This window comes from Halichoeres trimaculatus, unplaced genomic scaffold (genome assembly GCF_033239565.1).
Source record: "Halichoeres trimaculatus isolate MK-OKI-2021-1 unplaced genomic scaffold, fHalTri1.1 fHalTri1_scaffold_10, whole genome shotgun sequence".
NCBI lineage: Eukaryota > Metazoa > Chordata > Actinopteri > Labriformes > Labridae > Halichoeres > Halichoeres trimaculatus.
This window is the reverse complement of record NW_027437187.1, coordinates 3,744,440-3,767,925: the sequence shown is the minus strand read 5'-3', so window position 1 is coordinate 3,767,925 and position 23,486 is coordinate 3,744,440. Positions and strand designations below refer to the sequence as shown.

Genomic DNA, 23,486 nt, shown 5'->3' with positions numbered 1-23,486 from the left:
AGGGAAATCTAGAATGCCATATTTCTCAATTAAAGTATTAATATCTTGGACTGTATCTCATGAGTCAGGATGATGTTAACGGTTGGAGTGATGTTTCGTCCCACCCTAAGTCTTGAGTTATTGTACCCAGCTGCTCTTCCCTCCCTGATCTTGTGGAGCAGGGTTTTGCCACCGGCAGCTCTCTGCACAGAGAGCCTCTTCCAGGCTTCGACCTCTGGCAGCCAGAGAGAGCCTCATGCAGCGCTCATCCTGAACTCTTCTCCGCCTGCTTGGCATGGGGTCTCACTCCTCCGCTGCTCAAGTTCTTTATGTGTTTGTCTTGGACTCAGACGTGGAAAGGCCCTCGGTTGGAGGGGACGCAGTGTTTCTACATGGGGGGAGAAGTAGATTAAAGGGGAGGAAGATGCTCTAAGATGTTAAAATGTCTTTATTGCTCTCTAGGGCTCGTGGTTTTTCACTATTTTACTTCCAAAGGAATAATTTCCGTCCTCTCCCTTTAAACAATCGTGACCTTTTTTTCTGATTTATAGTGAGAAAGTAGCACAGGAAAGACTGGTTAATCGTGAATCCAACAGGGATGTGCTTGTACTTTACTTCAGGGTGTAAAATGTCAGTGGAAGTGGAAAATAACAATCTGTGTTATTCCACAAAAAGCCAAGAGAAAACGAACCTTTTAGAAACACACTGGAGCTTTGTTGCTCAGGTACTGAAACCATAGCTCACATGATGATCCTCTCTCAAGCCACATGTTTTCTATTATGAGTCAATAAAGCGTATCTGAAAGATCCCTTTCTACATGAATACCATTTCACAGTGTTAGACACACCAATCGGCAACAATTTTCTCAAAGCTACAAGGACTCTTTAAACCTTGTGAAGGTAATAGAATGAAAAATTGGTGGTATGAGGCTGAGCCACCCTCAGGGAGGATGTCTGTGTTCAGCGCAGCTCTCTACCAAAGCAGATCTTAAAAACTCAGCTCTGTTCCCCAGACGGATTGGGCGGCTGTGGTTTAAGCCTCAAGATCTGGTTGGCTGTTGAAACTGCAATTTGTTCCTTCATCCATTAGTATCTGACAATGTCATGCTTACAAGCTGTACTGTCAGCGCCGTGATTTGTGCGTGTCTGAGGTTAATACAGCATCTCCAGACAACAAGATGTCAGAGCACAGGGATCAGCGGTTTGGGTTGCTGATGTGAAATAGTTTTTTCGTCCTCAGAGGATTGTTATTTCACATTTTTCCCTCTTCACTTTCTCATCCCTCTCCTTCATTTATCCCTGCGCTCTTTCTGCCTCACACTCACTCCTCTCGGGTTTGAACCCAGGCTGTGGTTTACATACTTGGCCCCTATCGTCTGAGAACCCACAGTCAGACAGACCATGGAGGTCCAGCTGCCCCTCCTCTGGTGGTGTGGCAGCTCTCCAGCTCTGCTCTGATAATGTGTTTATAAATGTGATAATGATATTATAGAATTAGATTTGTGCCTTGTTTTTCCCCGGAAGGTCGTGCTTTCTAAATATTATGCTGGCAAACAAACACGGAGTTGTGGTTGGACGGGAAACCCACATTTATAATCTCCGGACAAATTCGGCAACTGGAGTCAGTGTCTGGAATGTAAAACGCTTCTTTGGAGGAGAGCTGGGAAAACTCAGTTGTGCAGGAAAACAAACAGTAGTGGCATGTTCTTCTTTAAATGAGGTGTGTTGGTGAATTGCATGTGGGGTAAGCCAACAGTACTTTAGTCCTGTGCTAATCGGCAAATGTTTGCATGATAACACTTTTAATTCAAGTATTAAACAGTTTATACAGAAAACCTCTGAACATCTTCCTGTAGATTTATTTGCAGGTTAGCATGCAGACGTTAGCTATGAATAATCTGTTCTGATCTCTTTTATGAGCTGCTTCTCTGATCTGAAAACAGTCTCAGTTCTAAATATTATGTCCATAATTTAAAGGGGCTGTGAGGAGTTTCCAAGCAGTCTTGAAAAAGTATTTCTTCTAGATAGATATCTGCCTGATTGTAATCCACACTTTAAAATGAGATTATCAGCACCAGTGTAGGTTGCTCGAAATGCCACTTTGTAGCTTCTCGATTGGGTCAAGCAAGACTGGATTGATTTACTGAACATCTAGGTCTCTATGACAACATCACGTTAGCTGACAAAGTGTTGTAGTGTGAAGAGAGATCTGTTTTTCTCTGCTGAAAATTATTTCTGTGATTAATTTTGTAGTGGTGGTGGACACAGGAGCCTAACTGTCAGACAGAAAAAGGACAGAAGAGCAGAAGAAAGAGAAACAGGAGAGAGATAGAGCACGAGCTAAAGGCTAACACAGGAGCTAAACTGTTTGTGCCAATGTTCATACCAACCCACAGTCAGCAGTTATTCTGCAGTGGTCTGTTCAAACTTGAGAGTCTATCAATAAAATGAAGAGTGAGGTTACGTTAGCTCTGATTGGTAGATGACAGGACATGACCAGGATTAGCCAGCTACTGATGTACGGTACAAACTCACAGTGTTTACTTGTTGTCATGTTAGCCTACAGATATGTCAGAGCACCAGGCTGCCGATAGCACTACATATAGCTAGCTACTGACATACAAGTACAAACTTATACCTTTGTTTGTTGTCATGTTTTAAACAACAGAGCTACGTAGCTGAACTGATAAATACATTTTCCTCTGCGCATTGTATCCTGTAAAAAGCTGACTTGAGGAAAAATTGTTCCAAAACAACCACACGCCTGTTTAAAAGTTACATTTTTAAGACAGAGTGTGTAAGTTTCTAATGTCCATCAAAGATCTAAAAAACTCATCCAGCCTTTTATTTCCTAATTTCTCAACTGTTATAGTAAACTTTATGTAGGTCCGACTCATCCATCTCCTTCCAAACGTAGCAGCTTTAGCAGAAGCCTTCACACATTCCCACATCACCCACATTGTAGCATCTTTTGACAGGCTACCTGTTGACTTTAGAATTGAATTTCAGATTCTTCTCATCTGAATTAAAGCATGAGGTGGGCTGACTCCATCTGTGTTTTTATCCCACTGCCAGCCAGCATGCAGGCTCTGCCCCCATGAGACTGAGGCCTTGTAAACTCATAGTGGGACATTTTCAGAAACAAAAAACACCTCCCCATTCAACTTAAAAAAATACTTTCATCCACAGGCAGTGGGCAAATCCACTGATAAGTGCCGCCCACGGCATGCCAAACTCATATTTGTCAGTGTTTTCCAGATGTAAAGCCCCGTGCTATCCAATCAATGAGCCTCTGTCATTCAGCTGTGATGTTTGAGAAGCAAAAACTTTGTTTAATAGCCTCTACACCAGTGTTTCCCAATCCTGGTTCTGGGGACCCCCTGCCCTGCATGTTTTTTTTTTTTTTTTCATACTTTATTTTTTTTCAATCAGTCAAAACTCGTTATTTATCAAATTAAATTGTCTCATATAATAATAGTAATGAAAACAGCACAAACAACCAAAACAACAAAAAAAAAGATTATCAAATTAAAAAAAAATAATAAGAAAAAATAAAAAATAAATTAATTAATTAAAAAAAAACACTCAGGAGGAATTATACATATACATACATATACATACATATACATACATATACATACATATACATACATAAACTCATTTGATAGATCGGCTTAATTACTGTATTCATCTGTTTTAGTCTTAGTCCTTTAGTAGTTCATTGTTTTTTCATTAATTGGTTGTTTCTTTATTAAAGGAAAAGAGAAACAACAAAAAGGCTATTTATTTTAAACTGAAATTTGTTAGCAAGGACTATGACTAAAACTATTCTTTTTTATTTGTTTTTTTCCTTCTTCCTTTCTTTTTTTTTCTTTCTTCCTCTGCCTTTTTTCTTTCCCTTTTATTTGATTTTTATGTTAAATTAGTTCGCAGCCAATTTCTTTTACATACCACCGTTTATAAAAAACATTTTCCATGTTCCTTATTTTGTGTGTTATCTTTTCATTCATCTTTACTTCTTGTATTATAGTCCTGGACACTCCCTGCCCTGCATGTTTTTTATGTTCCCCACTCCAACACACCTGATTCAAACGATCAGCTCGTCATCAAGCTCTGCTGGAGCCTGATAACGAGCCATTCATTTGAATCAGGTGTGCTGGAGTGGGGTAACATCTAAACCAGGGATGTCAAACTGGTGCCATGGAGGGCCAAGAGGCTGCAGGTTTTCTTTCCAACCACAAACTCCACCAGCTGAATTCATTGATTGGTCCCTGCTCTCTGCTTGAAGGTGAGGTAAGTAGTGAAATCACCTGGTGTAGTGTTTGGTTGGAAGGAAAACCTGCAGCCTCTTGGCCCTCCATGGCACCAGTTTGACATCCCTGATCTAAACGAAACCTACACGAAACCATGAGTTTTCCAAAATCTTTCCAACATTGTTTTTAGTGACATAAAACTGCATTTTTGTGTGGATGACAGGCGTAAATATATAAAAAAAATATATGCATATATATGTGGACATGGCCTAAAACTTGCAAAAAAAATTCTCTGGAACAGCCTTCCAGAGGGGATCACTACTTTAGACACTTCTTAAAAAGGAAAAAAAAAAATCAACAATCTTTTTTTTTTTTTTGCTTTCATTGCCCCAAAGCTCTTGTAGCCTGCTCTGGAGCAAAGTGAGAAAAATATTGAAGTGTTGTTTAAAGTGAATTTATCTACTTTTGTAAGTTTTTAAAGTCACATTGAAGGTTTTTTAGTCTGGACCATGCTAGCAGTAAGTGAAAAACATTACTCAGTGATTTGTAAGGTAATTATAAAACACATAAGAGGGGTATTTTAAACCAAGCTTTGGTGAAGTGTATTTACATAGGCCAGTGATCCGCTGATCCCTAAATGAAAGCCTCTCCTTTCATGTGGACTCATGTGGATGGTGATCCTGTAATAGACTGCGACAGCCCAAATGAAACTGTGCCTCCAAAGACCTCTCCTCCTTTGATCATTACGACTTCAGGGGCTCCACACACGGCCGTCTTTGACTCTGCCCTTGACTTTGTCAGAGTTAAATAGTTTGCAATGAGACGATTGTTACCATCAGTGAAGCACACGCAGCTGTGAGCTATAAAGGTGATTTTCAGATTCAGGTGCATTAATAACAGGAAGGGTCTCGTCACAGAGGAGCCAGAGGTCAGAGTGTAACGGTAGGCAGAGTTGTGGTTTATGGAGGAAGATAAGAATATATAAAATAAAACATTCCTGTCATGACTGCAGGTTTTATGTCCACAGAAGCATGTCTGGTTCCAGGGACCCATGCCGTCAAGCCATCTGCCTAGAAAGCCTTTTTGTCCCAGTTTGGCACATCCAGCATGTTTTGGTGCATCCGTGACGTCTGCTGTGCCGTGCTGGATGTTATGAGAGGATGGTTTAAGCTCCTGTGAGAAGTTTTTTTCTGGTTTGAAAACAGAATTTTAATGTGGCCACTAAATTAATCAAGGCCATTTGCAAAAGATTCACATTTTGCCTGCAGTTAATGTCTTTGTTAACTAAATTTAAGGATAAGAGACTTTAATCCTAATCACAAAACACTCGAAAAAGAAAAAAAGTCTGTCTAATTCAAGTTTTAAACCTTGTTGACATGTTTTGGTTGTTTTTTTTTTTATCTGATACAAAGATTGACATTACCATGCCACATGACTGAAATTTCCAAGTGTGGAAGTTGAAACAACAGCCCCAAAAACACAGATTCAGACAGCTGGTCTTTCTAACATCACATATCTGTTAAAGTACACCAATAAGGACAGTGAAAGCCTCACAATCCTCCTGTTTTTTTGGAATTTAGGAAGGAGGTGTCAGAAAAGTTAAAAGTGTCTTGAGATTACATTTGTCATGATTTGGAGTTATATAAATAAAGATCTATGATTGAGAGTGGGGGGCTTTTTTCATATTGTGAGTAGAATGGTCCTGATAGAGAACCAGTAACAGAAAAATTAAGAAACTGCAAAAAAAATCAAATCACAAACTCCAAACTTGCCTGTAGCTAGGGTTGCATATGGGACAGGTGCATGGCACAAGCATGTTGTGTGAGTTCAGTGTATATCCCCATTCTGATTCTAACTGGAAATGCAGAAAGTGTGTACACTGCACAGTCTTTTCTTTTTTGCAGGTTATCCACGTTTCTTTTGCCAAACGGATCGACAACACTACACATTACCTTAACTTTGTTTTACCTTTTTTTGTGTGACTTGATACATTTGTGCTGAATAAAACACAGAAGCTTTCACATTATATGTCTTAAATCTATTCTTAACAGTCAACTCAAAACCTAGAACTAAGTTACTCATGAAAAGTTTAACAGGAAGAGATAAAGTGTCAACTAAAAGTGGAAGAGATGATAGTGATAGGAAGATAAGGGAAGTTTTTCCATTAAATGTTGATTTAAAATGTAAGCTGACACATAGAACAACAGGATGAAGTTAAAAACAAAACGTATCACTGGTTAAATTTAAATCCATTTCTTACTTTTCAGCTCGTCTTCGATTAACGGCCTGCTCAGGCGTCACTTTACAGAGCTCTGCTGTCAACTTTCTGTCTGCCTCCTCTGAACCGTGGGTTCATCAAATGGTTGGCTGTGATTGGCTTGATCTCCATTCAATCATTAAAACTTGACCAATACGCTGTAAACAATGAATCCTTCTGTAAAAAGTGAGGGGGATGATTCTGCCACTGCCGTTTTATCTGATCTGGGATCTGTTGGGGGCAGTCTGCTGGATTTACAAGAGTTAATAGTCAATATATGAGACGGCTGAGGTCCCATATGTGACAAACCAATTTAGCCCAAAATACAGGATTTCCCAGCTAAGGACAGTTGGTAACCCTACCTCTAGCTGACGTGCTAAACTCGGAAGCAAAACTTAGGCTTCTATTTTCTCGTTACACTTGACTCTTCTTTTCTTTACTTTTCTTTACTTTTCTTTTCTTCAAGGTTTTTACATTTTACATCCAGGATGTGACAGTCATCCTTATTTCATCATCTCTTTATCAAGCATTTGAATCCATAGTTTTTAAGAGAATAAAAATCAAGGCTGGTAAAAACACAAAAAGTTAAGTAAGGTTAAAGATAAATACTGTCAGAAAAGTAGGGATGGGTACCCTCACATTTGAAATGATACAAGCTGATGCCCAGTACCTGGAAATTAGTATCAGTACTGAACAGTACCAACTTTCGTTATATTAAGTGTTTATCTGTTTTTTTTTTTTTTTTTCTAATTTAATCTTTATTTAACCAGGTTGGTCCCACTGAGTTTAAAAACCTCTTTTTCAAGGAAGACCTGGCCAAGACAGGCAGCAGCAAAAACACAAAGCTACAGACTGGACGCACAAAAGAAACAACGCACAGTCAACTTATTAGTTTGTTTAATAACAAAATCTCAAAGTTTTTCAATTTAACGTATTTATTTCTCAATGAATTAAGGTGCAATGCTTTGTTCATGAAAAACCACCTGCTCTCCCACTCCTTCACAGTCACAAGGACATGTTCAGGTACCTAAACATGGTACTTTATGTGTTTACATGAATTAGTACTTGGTAATACAGACAGAATTTGGTCAGTACCTATTAAAGTACCTAATTCTGTATACGTCCTTACAGAAAATACATGATTACTGCCACAGGCTATATAAAGAATTTTCATCTAACATCATTGAGTAAATTAATAATTCTGAAACTTGAGGTGGCGCTGCAGATGATGTATCATGATGTTCACATGAGCTGAGCTGCATGTACATGAGGGTTGGCCTGGAATATTTACTGTCGTGGGCTGGGTTGAAAAAAAAAAAGAACCACAGGGTTTAATGTCATCAGTTTTTTTTATGTTAAAGACTTTAAAAGCATTTCATCAAAGAGACGGGTCACTGCTTTGTTCACACAGGTCACAACCTCTCCACTCAGACCAGAATGACAGAAGCTTTAAATGAATATTTGTTTCCAAACCATTTTGCACTCCTCCAGTTTCTCTGTATTTATCCGGCATGCTGAACCACAGTTTCCCCACCAGCTATAAACAGAAACTCCAGTAAATATTCCTGATCAGCCTCGCTTTGTTGATGACTTTTCTGAACGTACCCAATAAGCCAAATGTCCCAACCTCAAGGTTCAATTAGAGCAGAAAGTGCTGCCTCTGCACTGCTCAGCACAGATGTTATCGAGTGAAAGATGCTATCAAGGGGAGAGGGGGGAGCTGAAGGAGGGCGATTGGAGGGGATTTTCTCATCCCTCATGCCGCTCCCTTCATGTTATTTTCTCAGTGACCCCTGAGTGCCAGTAAACACGCAGGGTTCAAGGCCTCATCCCGAGCCAGCAGCAATAAAGATGAGTAATGACCGCCTCTCTCTGTGTTTCCCTTGCAGACAAGCCAGCCTAAATGAGGCAGCAGAGAAGTATTACGGACACGCAGCGAGCCTGAGACCAAATGTGAGTACAACCACGGCTAGATAATCATCCCCATTACCGTTTACCCTGACGGACACTCAGGCAATCACAGTCTGGGTGGCTCTCCAATGCTATAACTGCCGGGCTGCCTCGTGACAACGGCCCTCATTGTCAGAGGAGCTCAGGAAAATGAGGGCTGGGTTTTTACTGAGCTCAGAGGTTTGTTTGTGTAGCATCCATCACCAGCTTCAAAGGACGGGCCCGAGTAAGTAGACTGGGGAGAATAATGATAATAACACTCCGTCAGGACTTTGACATCTTGAAAATGAATGGGCTTCAGTCTTTGAAAGCTCTGGCAGGAGGGGGTCAGGTTGTTTGAGTGAGGGTCGCAGTGGGAGGAAAATATGTTTGGCATGTGGTCACCGTGTTTGTTCTGGTTTCTGATGAGAAGGAATCAGCTCAGGATTAATGATCAAAATATGTCCAGACAACATTTTTCAGACAATCAAGTTTAGCTCCACAAGTACACAATGAAGTGAAATACAAACAAACAAAGTCAAACAAAGCTCAAGAGTATAACAAACGGATAGAATTCAAGATTTTTACAGAAATGTGAAACTAAGCTCATGTCTTCTGTTTTTCTCCGTTCAACTTTTTCCAGTACATTGTGTATTTTTAACACTTAATTTAACACAGATGCAAGAAGAGGTTTTTTTTACTCATAACGTTGCATTGAATACAGAAACTAAATGTATAGAAATAACTATGAAGTATGAGCCCTTAGAAAGACTGAAACGTCTTTTCGAGGATTCATTCTGCTGCACTGTTGAATTCATTGCAGCTGGTTTAAGGTATTTTTTGAAGACCATAAAGAAGAGTGCTACAATCATCAACCCTGAAGAGTGGTTCTATAATCGGGGGTACATTTCAAGTCCATGGGGTAGACTTATCAGTTTTACTAAATATTAATTTAAACCAATGAACAGTTTTACAGTGGGTCATTTGGGCGATAATTCACTTTGATTTAATACAAAAATTTAACAGGTGCCATAATTTATTTAGCTAAAAGTGCAAATCATGTTGGAATCTGCAGTTTTTGTGCTGTCTGACTTCTCAAATGACAAATTGGCTCTTCAAAATTAACATTAAAAGACATGTTTGTGTTTATTATTTTGAGTTTTATTTGTTCAAAATAATCATTGCAACATGACAAAGCTGCTTTAAAACCTATTTAAATGATTTATTTGGATAAAACAATTCACTTTGTGTGAGTCAGAGAAATCTGTGTCAACTGTGTTAACCAATGGAAAAAACCCTATAAATCAGCAATGGTTCACTCCAAAGTCACATGACTTAAATCCACTGAGGTCCCAGCCCAGAGTGGCATGTTTCAGCTCCTCCTCATCAGTATTTCATCAGAATGATTGTCTGTACATGGGGCGCATTAACTCTTCATCAACTGTGTTACCAACATTTTCTGCTCTTCTTACTATAGATGTTATAAAGACCAAACTGTGAAGAAAAAGAGCAGAAATATGAGCTGATGGAGGTCAGGTGGTGGTGTGATCAAAGTCTGCAGTTAGCACAAGGGACAAAAAAATGGAAGAAATGTCGACTATTTTAGCATTGCTAAATGTAATGTTCCTGTCAGCTGGGTTACTGTGATTTTTGAGCCATAATTCTTTTGATTTTTGTCTAAACTGTGATATAAATGATGACAGACATTTCTAGGGTGCGTAGTCTGACAGAGAAATGTTGAGTAACTCTGAATTCAGTTTAATGTAGATTTATGTTGGAAAAATAGTCACAACTTTTTTCCATTTTTTAATAACTTGAATTTTCATTTCTCATTTTTTTCTGTTTTTTTTTTTTTTAATAATTATTTTTGTTTTTAATTTAATTATTTTTATTTTTAATTTGTTTATTCTTATTGCCATTAAAACTTAAGCTCACCAACTAATGAATTTAGTACATTCTAGGTTAATTCTTTGCAAACAAATACATTATTTAAAAAAAAATCATATTTGTTTCACATTTTTTGTAAACCTTAAATGCTACCCTAATTATAGAATCACTCAGAACATGTGCAGCAGGCTGCAAACAGAATAAAGATGGTCAGAGTCATCAGGTGATGGATTCACTTTCTATTTTGCATATCTTAAAGGAAGGATGATCATCAGGGCTTTTCCTGTAGATCATTTCTGTTTATGACTTTTTATCTCATTTGTAGGTCAGCTGATTATAGACAGAAGTTATGATGAGTTTTGCACCAGGATCAATCCTGATGCAACAAATAGTTGACCTGTGAGTTTGAAGTCCACACACAGAGAAAGTTTTGATTTAACCATTTGCCACACTTTGAACCCTCAGAGATTAGTGGTTATGAGGAGACAGAGCAGACCTTAAGAAGACCATTGTCTCTGCCTCTGATGTATTCAAACTTCTTTCATAGTTTCAGGATGTTTGCGTTCCTAACGGCTCTATTTCAGGCCAAATTCAAGTCACTTCACATGACTGATTCTTGGCATCACTAACTGTACAAATACACATTTACTGTCCTCGTCCAAACTCTGAGGGCCTCTTATGCCCCTACTTGGTCACTTCGCATGGATGCCTTTAGCCCTAATATTGCTTACAGCTGAGGCATGATTGTACTTCAGCATCTTCATCCATCTTCTTCACAATTACTCTTTGTTCTCCTCGATACGACTTGACTTAAGCCATGTACCCTGTCCATCTTCATTTGTCATTGCATGCTTTACTGCGGCTTGACTCCTCACTCTCCAAAGGTCCTCATGTTTTATATTAAGCACATATGTTTGCTCTCTCCACGCAAGAGAGGACAATTGCCTCTATTCAAAGGATTCAGACCTTCAATCCTACAATTCCCCTCGTCTTGATGAGCTGAGTCCCACAGGATGCTTGGTTTGGTGGTCAGTCTGCACCCTGTGACATCTGTCCTTTGCAAATCTTCCACTGCATGTATGTCCTCACCTAAAAACCAATCTAAAGCTTTTATGGTCAGACCTAGCTTCACTTCTGACTCTCAGTCTTTGAAGCATATGCTACTTTACGGTCTGGGTTAATATGCTCCACATCTGGCCTCTCCTCGGCTGCTACATGCCAGTTTTGGATCAGGTAAGGAGGCAGAGAGGTTACAGAGCAGCAGGAAATGAGGAAAAAATGAAAGCCTCTGACAAGGGAACATTTCACAGAGTGTTGTGAGTGTGAGGGAGAATGCTAAAGTAGGGATATAAATCACTGAAGCCTTAAATGTATGAAAGTGGAAGGAGGGGGCTGGGTGAGGAAAGACGGGGGCTTACAGGGGAGAGCAGAGGAAGGAAGCTAAAGTCAGGATTTGATAAGTTCTGCATCAACGCAGAGCGAAAGATCGTTAAGTCTTTACTGCAGCTGCACTGAGCGGTGATTTTCTGCTCAAAAAGAGCTTTATATGTCAAATCACTCCTCACTTTCTATCCTGGATGAACTCTGAAGGCAGCCTGTCCTGGTTTGGGGTTTTGTCTGTCTAGGTCAGTTTCTCACGCACTCTCCACCAAAAGTGGTGTCTGCACAAAGGTTCACAGCTTCTATCTTTGAAACTTGTGACAGACCTGTGGTCACCCATCTTCACCAACCTCTCATCCATCAAATCTCCTCTCTGAGACTTTGTTCCTGAACTTTATAAAACTATTTTCATCACTTTCTTATGAGCAGTCCTTGAACACTGAGCCTCCACAGATACTAGAAGAGCCTGACATTTTTACTCAGGTGTCATGTGAGCAACAATATAATCCATCCTTAAGGTTAGATAATCAGACATTTTTTCTGACTCTAAAGAATCGGTTTATTTTTGGTCTTGCAGCAAATATCAAAGTTATGATTCTATCTCTTTCTGTTGGCACACGCTTCCTGTCTGGGTCAAGTCTGGCAATGTCAGGAGTTTTACACTCACCATTTTTATCTCTCCCCCTTTACCCAGCTTTCTTACCGTTCTTCTGTCTGTGTAAGATGCTAACTTCTGATTGGTCAAAACCTCTAGATGACAGTAGTTCATTTTCACCAAATGAGCAAGGCCAGAGGAAAACTGATCTCGTCATGTCAATCAAACCACAGACGAGTTCAGAGAGCTCAGCTTATGAACTGTTGACACCATGGACTGTTATAAAAAAATTTAAAAAATGGATGTCATTTTGCCAAGTGAGGTCACCCCAAAAACTGCTTCCCCTGGTGGCTGGCTGCAGTATAGGTCAAAAAAATCCATCTCTCCAGTCATTCCAGATGGGCTGTCATTCCTGATTGTTGTGGTGATTTAAAGATATCATTGGACTGCTTTGTTATCAAGTCCTCTTTCTTCTGAGAAGTTTCTCAGTTTTCATTTGTTATAAGAGGTTAAAAATTAGGCTTTACATTACGTTTAACAATGATTCACAGCAGATTTTCTTCAGTTTTTTTTTGTTTTTTTTTAGGGACTGTAAAATCTTTCGGGAGGTAGAGCCAAGAAGAGATTAGACTCTTGAAAGAAAAAAAAAAAGTTATTATTTTTGTCACCCGGCTCCACTCAGATTCTCTCTGAGTGTCACACAGTCTCTACTTTGTGCAGACTCTGGCTGCACAGTGGCTGCGCCTGTGACGGGGGAATTTTAGTTTCAAAACCATACAATGGTAAATGGTGAAACCACACTGTCCACTCAATAGACAGTCAATAGCAGAAACCACAGAAAACACAATGTGGTAAAACATTTCATTATCGTGAGCACCATTTTGGTAAAAAATGTGGCTAAAACATGAGTTTGGGTTACCATGCTAATTCAGCTAGCTGAGAAACATGGGTATTTTCAAACTGGATCCAGTGAACCTAGAGATAGCAGCAGAGTGGGTGAGAAAAAATAAAAAAAATAAGAAAAACTTTCACCATAAGCGACAGTGATGATAGCAGCCATGATCAAAGTTTTGGCTTTTGCCTTGTTTATTTTTAAAGGTCTAAAGAGTCCAGAGAAGGAGAGCTGAATGAAGTCAGTTAAACTTGTCCACCAAAGACAGATAGGAATCTACCGCTGGGGAATTTCAAAACACAATATAAATAAATTGTTTTAAATCAATATAACCATATTGTTTGTCAAAGTCTTTGTGTCAGGATAGTGGTTCTTAATTGGGATAATGTGTGGCTCCTCTACCCTGTAATGTCCTGCTTTTTTCTTTAACCAAGTCACATCAGTACATCTTCAATCATTTTTCCAAGCAGACTCTTGACTCAAGAACCTCTTCAGTATTTATTTATTCACTTTGCTTTTATATAACTGTTAACATTTATGATCTGTTGTTGTGCTCTTAATGTTGTTCTCCATCAAATATCTGATGTTTCTGTTGAATGATTAAAGGAATGTTTAATCAGCATGTAAAAAATACATCAAAATGTAATGCTCTTTGTGCTTAAGGGAAACAAAACTATTGAAATGTTCACAGTTGGCTTTAAAGGTTGTAGTTTGGAGCCTTTGAAGACCATTTCTAAGCTGTTGGGTCTGCAACACTCAGTAATTCATAAAACGTGTCTACCATGGAAAACCAAAGCCAAACCTTTTACAAAGATTTATTGTTGACGAACTCCTCCTTGAATAGTACCCTAACTATGGTTTCAATATTTACCTTTGTATCGTCCCACTGTGGTAGATTAGAAAATCAATCCACTGCGCTGCGTGTACATGTAGACAGTAATATTCTGGCTCACATTACCCCAGAGTCTTACCTTCTAAATGAATTCCTCAGTGTTGTTTTGTGGTTCGACCTCTGGATGGCGGGTCAAACAGAAGGTAATTTACAATGTAAACAGCCTCCAAATGAGCCCGACCATTAGGTGAAAAACTCTGGCTGCTCCTGTGAAAAATGATCAAAAACAGACAAACTCTGTTTTGTGTTGGGAGTAATGTATTTGCATGGTTCAAAGCCAGTGTTAGTGTGGGGTGGGTGAAACGCTGCACATTAAGAGACGGTGAGCAACAGAGGCGTTAGTCACCACAGCTTCACTGTGGCCTCACACTAAGAAACAGGAAAGGAAAAACTTTGAGCAGTAGTCTTAACCACCAACTTAGATTACAGTTTCTGCCATGTGAGTTATTGAACTTTTTATTTTTTTTTAGATAATTTTCTTTTGATGTTATGTGGTTTGTCTTGATCTTTAATTAAGAAAAGTAGAAAAGTAAAAAGATGATCTGTTCTTGTCCATTTGCACATTTTGGCAAGAAACACACTTTGCCACAGTTAGAGATGGTGCTCCTCAGAGGTGTGAAAAAATATTGGTAAGGCAATATATCACATTACTTTGATCTGAGATAAAATATAGATATTTTAACTCTTAATAGTTACATTTTTGTTAAAATAAAAAAATCATATTTTGGGTAGGTTGGAAGTAAAATACGTCTTTCACACCTCCTCTGCAGTTGATGGCGCTTAAGAGCTACTTCACTGTTGTTTATAAACTGTATAATAAATATAATCTCAAAGTTTATTCAAAATATTTCATTCCTTGATTATGTGGGTTTTAAAGCCATAAACATCAATGTTTTCTCTCTGTTCTTGGGTCAGTTAGTTTAAAATCATTAAAAGTTGAATTTTTACAGTGTAGCAGACTAATAAAATAATAATTATAGTCATGTTTTGTGTAATATTAGATTTTTTATGAGTAACATTGGTCACACCAAATAACATTTATCAGTTTCACCAACCGATCACAACTTTCACGCAAGAGTTTCTTTCCAACATACTTACTACAACAAACTTGATGCACTTTATGTTTTCAAGTGTATGTATGAAACACTGCATCTGACTTTCTTTATTTTAAACACAATAAAACAGAAAAGCTGTTTTGAATTAAGTAGTGAACTGTGTAGAACATCACATTACTGTGATATTATTATGTAGTAATCCAAGTATCAAGATGCCCCGCTAGATGTTACCCCACTCCAGCACACCTGATTCAAATGAATGGCTCGTTATCAGGCTCCAGCAGAGCTTGGTGACGAGCTGATCATTTGAATCAGGTGTGTTAGAGTCAGGTACATCTAAAACATACAGGGCAGGGGGTCCTCCAGGACCAGGGTTGGGTAACACTCCTTGTGTTTCCTTCCTGTTCAATTGCTGCTCTTGTGTTTCACCTGTCTCTTGTTTCACACCTGTTTTGATTGTCCATGTGTCAAGTCACTGGCTGTGTCCGAAATGGCATACTAACGTACTACTCATACTAAGTGTGACGTCAAAAATAGTATGTAGTGCGTTCACATTAAATAGTATGAAAAGATTGTGTGCGCGAGGAATACCCGGATGTATACTATATCGGTAAAAATTTTAAGTATGGGAGGTGGGCATACTAGTCGCACTGACACGCCCCATAATGCATTGTGAGCCCCGTATTTATAAACGTAAATACAGAATGAGATGACAAGATGAGAAGCAACTGAAATGGACTTAGCTCTACAGGGAAACCTAAACGTAAAAGGAATACGACGGACGGATCATCTTCGGTGTCTGCGAGCAGTAAACATTTTTTAATTCGAAGAGTGATGAATTCGTCTTGAGACCGGTGTTAGCTAAAAATCATCCACTAGCGAACTTCCCGTTTTCAAAATAAAAGCACCCGTTCATCTCCTTGAAGTTCTTTAACATTTTTTTAAATTGGGCTCTTGTTTTGGAGCGGACCGGAAGTTTCTGCGATAGCATATTGGCGCTCTTAACAGAATGTCCGAAATGTCGAAATTAAATTTGTATCCGTGCGTTTTGTGGCCCAAATGACCACATTTTGGTATTCTACGTGATGACTTTCTCGCTTAAAATGTTCTTAAAACTTTCAAATGTGGCGAATCAACTGAGATATTTGATAGCCTGGTGTGCTTCCATAGACTTATGTGTGCTTCCAATTTTTGTCGTCGGAGGTTTTGAAATGCATCATGGGAAACCGAGTAGTATACAACAGTGTAAACGGTTGGCACTCTAATCATACTTATAGTATGAAGTATACAGTATATACACAACGACCATGTAGTATGTAGTACGTTAGTATGCCATTTAGGACACAGCCACTGTGTTTCTCTAGTTCCTTGTCAGTTTACTGTCTGCTGTCGCCTCACATGTGTTGTTTGTCTCTTGTGTCGCATCCTCTTGGTTTCTTGTGTTAGTTTTCTAGAGTTTGGGGGTTTTGGTATTTGCAAGAGTTTGTGGATTTTGAGTTTCGTTTAAAGAACGTTTTTGTTTTAATCTGCTTTTGGTTCATCCTCTCTTGTCCTCCTGCGGATACTCTTGACATTCAGTTCATAGAAAGAACTTTATTTTTGTCCTTTTACGATCTTTTTTACGCTGTTTTGGTTTGAAGTAGTCCAGACTGTTTTCCCATAATCCTGCTATTGTCACTGGCTCACATTCTCTCATAACATGCCTCAGATTTCTTGTAACGTTCAATAAAAAAACACTATTACCTCATTTGGGGCATGTTTCTCAGAGAATTACATCTGATTAGTTAATAGGCCATGAAAAAGAAATTAGGGCCTGTGGTATGATACATCACAAATCGTCAGAACCATAATAATGTGCCATTCCATGGGACGGTGATTTATGAGGTGATAATTGTAGGAAAAAGTCAGATTGAGTGCAGTAAAAGCTCATGATGGGTCGGTTTACGGAGAGTGTTTTATTCCAGCATTCCTCGTTTCCTAGGGATTACAATTACAAACATTACCTACATCCAGAGCAGTAAAACAGTAGCCTCACTACGGGACAGACATCTTTTCCACACGTTAAACCAAAATGGAGATCAGATGTTGTTCCTCCCTTGGCCTGGCTTCACCACAGTGAAGGAGTGATTGCACCCTGAACATTTTTCCTGTACTCTCGTCCCCCTCATGACTCACCAGCCGCCCCGCTGATGATGAGTGTGCCCCTCGGCACCAGCGGGAATCCACACAATATTTATCTAAACCCACTTCAAAGTGGGAGTTGCTGTGACATCCGAAGCCACAGAGAGGCATGGTTACCATCCTCAACACAGTCTGGGTGATCACAAACAAGCTTCAGCTGAAACAAACGAAAGGGAAAAATCCATGAATATTTCCTAAAAATCAGTGAAGAGAGAAACAGAATGTGATCTACAGCTTATTATTCATTGTGTTATATATTTGCCTCTGGTTTTATAATAACAAGAATCTCATTTCAAAGCTCAAATCTGTTTAAAATTTGCCTGTTTCGACTTCACATTCTGAGATCATAATCAATTGGATGTGTCTGCTCAAACTTTCATTCCTCACTAAATTATTCACAAAGTTTGAAGAGATAGACTTGATTTGCATTATTTATATCACCAAACATCCACTGGTGGCCTCTGAAGTTTAAAATATGAATATTGATCAAATAATTCTTCAGTCCAAGCAGACTATGGATGGTGGGTAAATAGATGTTTTTGTCTGTTTCTTCACATTCTCACCTCACGTCTCTGCACCTGATGTTTTCTGTTTACTCTCACAGCTTCATGACTGCAGAATAGTTTAGAACAGTTTATACTTGTGTTGTTAATTTGTTGAACATTTTGTCCTGATGAGTTTTGAAACTCATGCCTATTCCTAAATTAACAGAGGTCTTCCAATCCCCTGGGTTGTGTGCACATTTAAGGTGTGGTCTCACTAGGAATGGTCATTCCAGACAAAACAGCTAATCGTAACTATTCACAGATTATTCCAAGATCGTCATCACCCCCTACAAGCTGCCACCGCCGCCCACCCTCATACACATACCTGCCAACATTACACTGTGCAGAGAGCTGTAATGTTCTGCACATCCAACATCAAAGATGACAAAGTGATGGAGCCTACCACTGACTGTTGATCTGTCACATGGCTGTGCATAGTTGTTGATGACTTGTGATATGCTAGACTAACCTTGCAGAGTTTGCACTGTACCTCGTTTTTGTACATTTTTTTCAAAGGAGTTCCTGCACATCCCAATCCATTTTGAACATCTCGTTCTTGTTCTGGCTGTAAATCCTCCAATCTGTTCACTCTTAGTCTGACTCTGTTCATTATATCAGTTTGTTGCTGTCGTCCTGTTAAATATGATCTGATTTGGACGTTGTTTTATTTGAAAAGCCATTGGGCGTTTTAGATGGTGTCCATTACAACTTCCTATTGCACTCGCCCTGTTTTTCTGTGAAATTGACGCTAACAGCTCAAGTATCTGACATAAAACTGCAATCTGCTGCAGACAGGACAAAGCAATCATAACATGAACTATTCGATTTTGGGGGGTATTGATGATGAATATTTGAATATTTGAAAATCATCGCCCATCCCCAGGTCACTCTACTCCAGTATGAACCAGGTTTTAGCAGGTATCTCACACATGCATGTCTCGCCTGCGTCATCGTGAAGCGTCTGTTTACACAAAGTGCGATCTGATCAGAGTCAGCACAATGAGACACAGAGAACACTGCTACAGCTTTAGAGACTTTTTGACTGATGTTTAGTCGTTTTGGTCAGACACAGCCCCCAAAGACCCTGCTATTGTCCAAAATGATTGTTGAGAGGTGTGGGCCCAGTGATCATGTCAGGGGAATCCAGGGAGAACAAAGGAGGAGGAAGACTGAGATCCAGATAACCAAAAGCTTTATTAAAACTAGACTCAAATCCCAAAACTCAAAAAAACAAAAGAAACAAAACTTACACCAAAGAAACCAAGAGGCACAGGGAAACAAAGAACATCATAAGGAGACAGCTATGATGAACCAACAAAGAGCACATGGAACATAGAGGCTATTTAGGCCATGTCCACACTTAGCTGGGTATTTTAAAAAATGAATACCCCCCCTGGTTTGTTTTTTAAAATACTCCCGTCCACACACAGCGGGTAAGTTCGCCGGTGAGTGTGGCTTGGGGCACGCCAAACCCATAATGGGCAGAGTTTTCAGACATAAAACCTGTGTCAGCCAACCAGAATGAGCCCCCGTCGTTCAGCTGTGACGTTTAAGAACTGAAAACTCAGTTTACCAGCGTCCACACGAAACCATGAAACCGAAGTTTTCCAAAATCTTCACTTTGGCCGGAGATTTTAGAAAACATAGTTTTCGATGAAGTAAAACTGCGGTTTCTTGTGGACGACAGGCGTAAACGTACAAAAATACATGCGTTTTCCTAAATACGCCGCTACGTGTGGACATGGCCATAGACAGTGGAGATCAGCACAGGTGTGCAACAAGACACAGGTGAAACACATGAGGAGCAATCAACAAGGAGGGAAACACAAGGAGAAGCAAACCAAACACAGGGAAACTCAAGACAGAGACTAAATACATTAAAGACACTGAAACACTAAAGATGACCACAAAAAGACATACACATGACAAGAACCAAATCAAAACCACAAGAAACACAAACTAAGGACAAAAACAGGAAACACAGAACACTCAAGAATAACTAAGAATAACACAGAGACGCAGAAACACAGGACAAGCACAGAATTACAAAGAAACAGAAGAAGACTAAAACCAGGGATGTCACGCTCGTGACATGGAGGGCTAAGAGGCTGCAGGTCTTCTTTCCAACCAACAACTCCCCCAGCTGATTCCACTGATTACCTCACCTTCAAGCAGAGAGCAAGGACTAATCAGTGATATCAAGCAGAGAGCAGGGACTAATCAGCGAAACCAGCTGGTGGAGTTTTTGGTTGGATGGAAAACCTGCAGCCTCTTGGTCCTCCATGGTAGGAGTTTGACATCTCTGACTAAAACTTAAGAAAACCCAGAAATACACAAACCAAAAATCCAAATCATGACAGATCATACCTCATGGATCATACACGCTGTTCGTGTGCTTGTGCTTGTGCTTGTGCTTGTGCTTGTGCTTGTGCTTGTGCTTGTGCTCGTACAGGAAGTGAACCGTGCTGAAGACCACCTCTCTGAAGCATGCCAAAGCTCATGGGACACTTGTGGTCACACTGGCCATACAAGCTGGACTTTAGGGTTGAAGTGTGCTTCAGAACGGTACAGTTTGCAAGTGTGTCCACATCCTTAGAAACTCTACACTGTTAAGAAAAGTTGAGAGGTCAGCAATGCGATTAATGAACCTGAAAATTCTGCAAACTGGACTCTAATTGCAAAAAAGAAAAAAAAATGTTCCTCTCACATGGAGGCAGAGCAGCTCCAGTGATTATATTTTGTTCTCACTTGAAGAAATCCCAGAGATTAGGAAACTTTGATAAATGTAAAAATCTTATTGAAAACTGCTGGAGTGTTTTTTAAGAAGCTGTTTGATGAATGAGGCACAAAGTACTTTGCTTTATTATGGGTGAAAAAGTCTTGTGTTGCTTTTCTTGGACAGGAGAGGAAGTTTGACTTTGCAGAGCAGCGTTAAGGCACCCTGAGGTGTGCTTAGCATGAAACTGATCTCACCCTAAAATGAGATTGTTTTCTCCTTTTCAGTATCCAGCAGCCTTGATGAACCTGGGGGCGATCCTTCACCTCAACGGGAAACTTAAAGAAGCCGAAGCCAATTACCTCCGAGCACTTCAGCTGAAACCGGATGACAGCATCACCCAGTCCAACCTTCGTAAGCTGTGGAACATCATGGAGAAACAGGGCCTGAGGACCACGAGCCCCTGAGCTCAGCCGGCCTGACCGCCCGCCTACCTGCCATCTGCACGCCAGATCTGGGGAAAGGAGGGCCAACGCGCTCCTCATTCTCTCTCCACATGCAGGAGAGACTCAGGGAGGATGTTTGCTTAGAGAGGCCATGACGGTGCACTCAAGCCCTCCTAATAACTCCTGAGCTCTGCAGACACCTCAGGCCAGCAGGTCCCCTCACAAGCATTGCTCACACTTTGGCAGGCGCTGCGTGGTATTTGGACTCTGTGGAAGCTTTTTCTCAATTAGGTCTCTCACAGGAAACACTTTTTTATGTTCTTCTTTAATTTTCTTCATAACTGCAGCACTTAAGCTTCAGCTGAGAAAGGTACATGAATTTATTGAAATTATGCTTTTAAGTTCAAAGGGGGATACTCATCTCTGAGAAGTGTGAGATAAACTCTTAAGGAGAGTTTGGGAGCCTCAATAAAGTTTTATCAAACTAAAGCAATATGGAGAGCTGGCGAACATCTAAAAGCAGCAAATTAATCAAGCTCAAATCTCTGATCTCATCTTCTTTTTGTGTTGCTCTTGAGACAACACACATTTTGTAATAAGGGGAATGAGCACCATCGTTTCCAGCCTTCTGTAGCAGAAGTTTGATCAGCTTGAGTAAAGGGAATTGAAATTAGCAGCCATTGCAGCACTCAAAAGCTGCTGTTAGCTCTCATCATGAGCTGGATGTTTGGTTTTGTTTTTTTTTATGAGGACAGCTCAACAGCACAGAAAACAAGACTACTTTCACAGAGTAATGCCTTACAAAACAAGGTGTGAATCTTCTTTTTCTGGCAGAGCACAGGAGCAGACAGGTGGCGCTGTTATCCCTGCTGCTCCCTCTGCACCAACGTAAGAAGCTATCAGTGGAAACATTAAGCTATCTTCAGAGGCAGGTACGTCAGATTACGTTACACTCTCTCCTCTCCTCACAAACTTTTACTGAAGTGTGAGAGACTTCAAACCAAATACAAGCGCTTTGCCTACGCCACACTTTTTCTTTCATTACAGAGCAATGCAAAGACAGCACGGCTGAGGGAAATGTTTTGATACCTTTTTTTGTTGTTGGAATAAAATAATTTCATTGTGTTTGTATAAATGAATCCTAATATATACTGACATTGTGCGTAGTATACAGAAAATCATGCAGCAAAAAAGTAGCCAGACTAACAGTGGAAGCTCAGGCACTGAGCAGGTTTGGTCTGTTACATCTGAAGTATTTCTCCATCAGGCTTAAGGGTCTCATTTTGTATATACTCTGTGTAATTAACATCTATTTGTTTGTTTGTTGTTGTCGACATACAGTTCGTAACACAGCACCTTCCTGAGAGTAAGAAAATGTACATTATTTGTGATCGTTTGGTTATTCTTATGGACCACAGAGCTCCTGAACTATCCGTGTCTTAGTTTGAAGAAGGTTGTAAGTTATTGCTTTGTGTTATCATAGCAACAGAACCAGCTGGCACTGTGTTTTAAAGTAACATGAAGAGAAAAAAGAGTTGGGTCGCCCCTGTTAGAGGATAAACATAGAGGATAAAGAGTAGATTAGGTGGGATCATCCATACGTCACGTCGGTGTGGACACTGTTCTGTGTTTAACTGTGATGCTCACCAGTGATGTGCTCAGTACGGTAACCACAGCTGTCCCCTCACCTCACAAACCACACGCTCACAGCACCTCCTCATGTCTCCTGTGTACAGAAAGTGTTGATGAACAAACACTGATATTTGGTATTTCTCGAGTGAAGATGTACAAACCAGTGTTTCACTCTGTGTCTCTGCTCAGGGATCTTAAGAAGTGGGTTATTGCAGAAACGTGTTCACAGAGCGTTTACTAAATTAAAGATTTATTTTTGAAAGTTGTTGTATTTGTATAAATTATGGAGATTTGTAGCCTTTTTTCTCCTTTTTTTGTAATATAAAGATGAACAATGTGCCAGAATAGACTTTTTTCTTCCAGTTGTTGCTTTTTTCCACAATAAATTTATGGTGTTGCTTTTATTTTGGTCTCCTGTGAAGCTGATTTTCTGAGTACTTCGAGATCCATTTCATTTATTTATCTTCCATACTGCTTATCCTGTTCTGGGCCGTGGATGGCTGGAGTCTATCCCAGCTGTCATAGGGCGAGAGGCGGGGTACACCCTGGACTGGTCCCCAGTCAATCACAGGGCTGACACAGAGACAAACAACCATTCACTCACACACTCACACCTAGGGACAATTTAGAGTGTTCAATTAACCTGGTGAGCATGTTTTTGGACTGTGGGAGGAAGCTGGAGGACCTGGAGAGAACCCACGCATGCACAAGAAGAACATGTAAACTCCACACAGAAAGGCCCACCGAACAGGCTGGGAATCGAACATGTAACCTTCTTGCTTCATACCACTGTGCAACCTGCTTCTGGATTACATTTAAGGTAAATACCAAGGTTTGGAAGATGTGGG

General features: G+C 39.9%; 1 protein-coding gene across 1 annotated transcript in view; it reads left to right on the top strand.

Annotated features, from left to right (window-relative positions):
- Window positions 1-23,011, top strand: part of tmtc2b (transmembrane O-mannosyltransferase targeting cadherins 2b) — a 184,772-nt gene extending 161,761 nt beyond the window's left edge. The window contains exons 11-12 of the mRNA XM_074678438.1: window positions 8,378-8,441; window positions 20,848-23,011. Coding sequence (XP_074534539.1) covers window positions 8,378-8,441; window positions 20,848-21,027 — 244 coding nt within the window. The 3' untranslated portion in view covers window positions 21,028-23,011. The remainder of the gene's footprint in view (window positions 1-8,377; window positions 8,442-20,847) is intronic.
- Window positions 23,012-23,486: the final 475 nt, after the last annotated feature.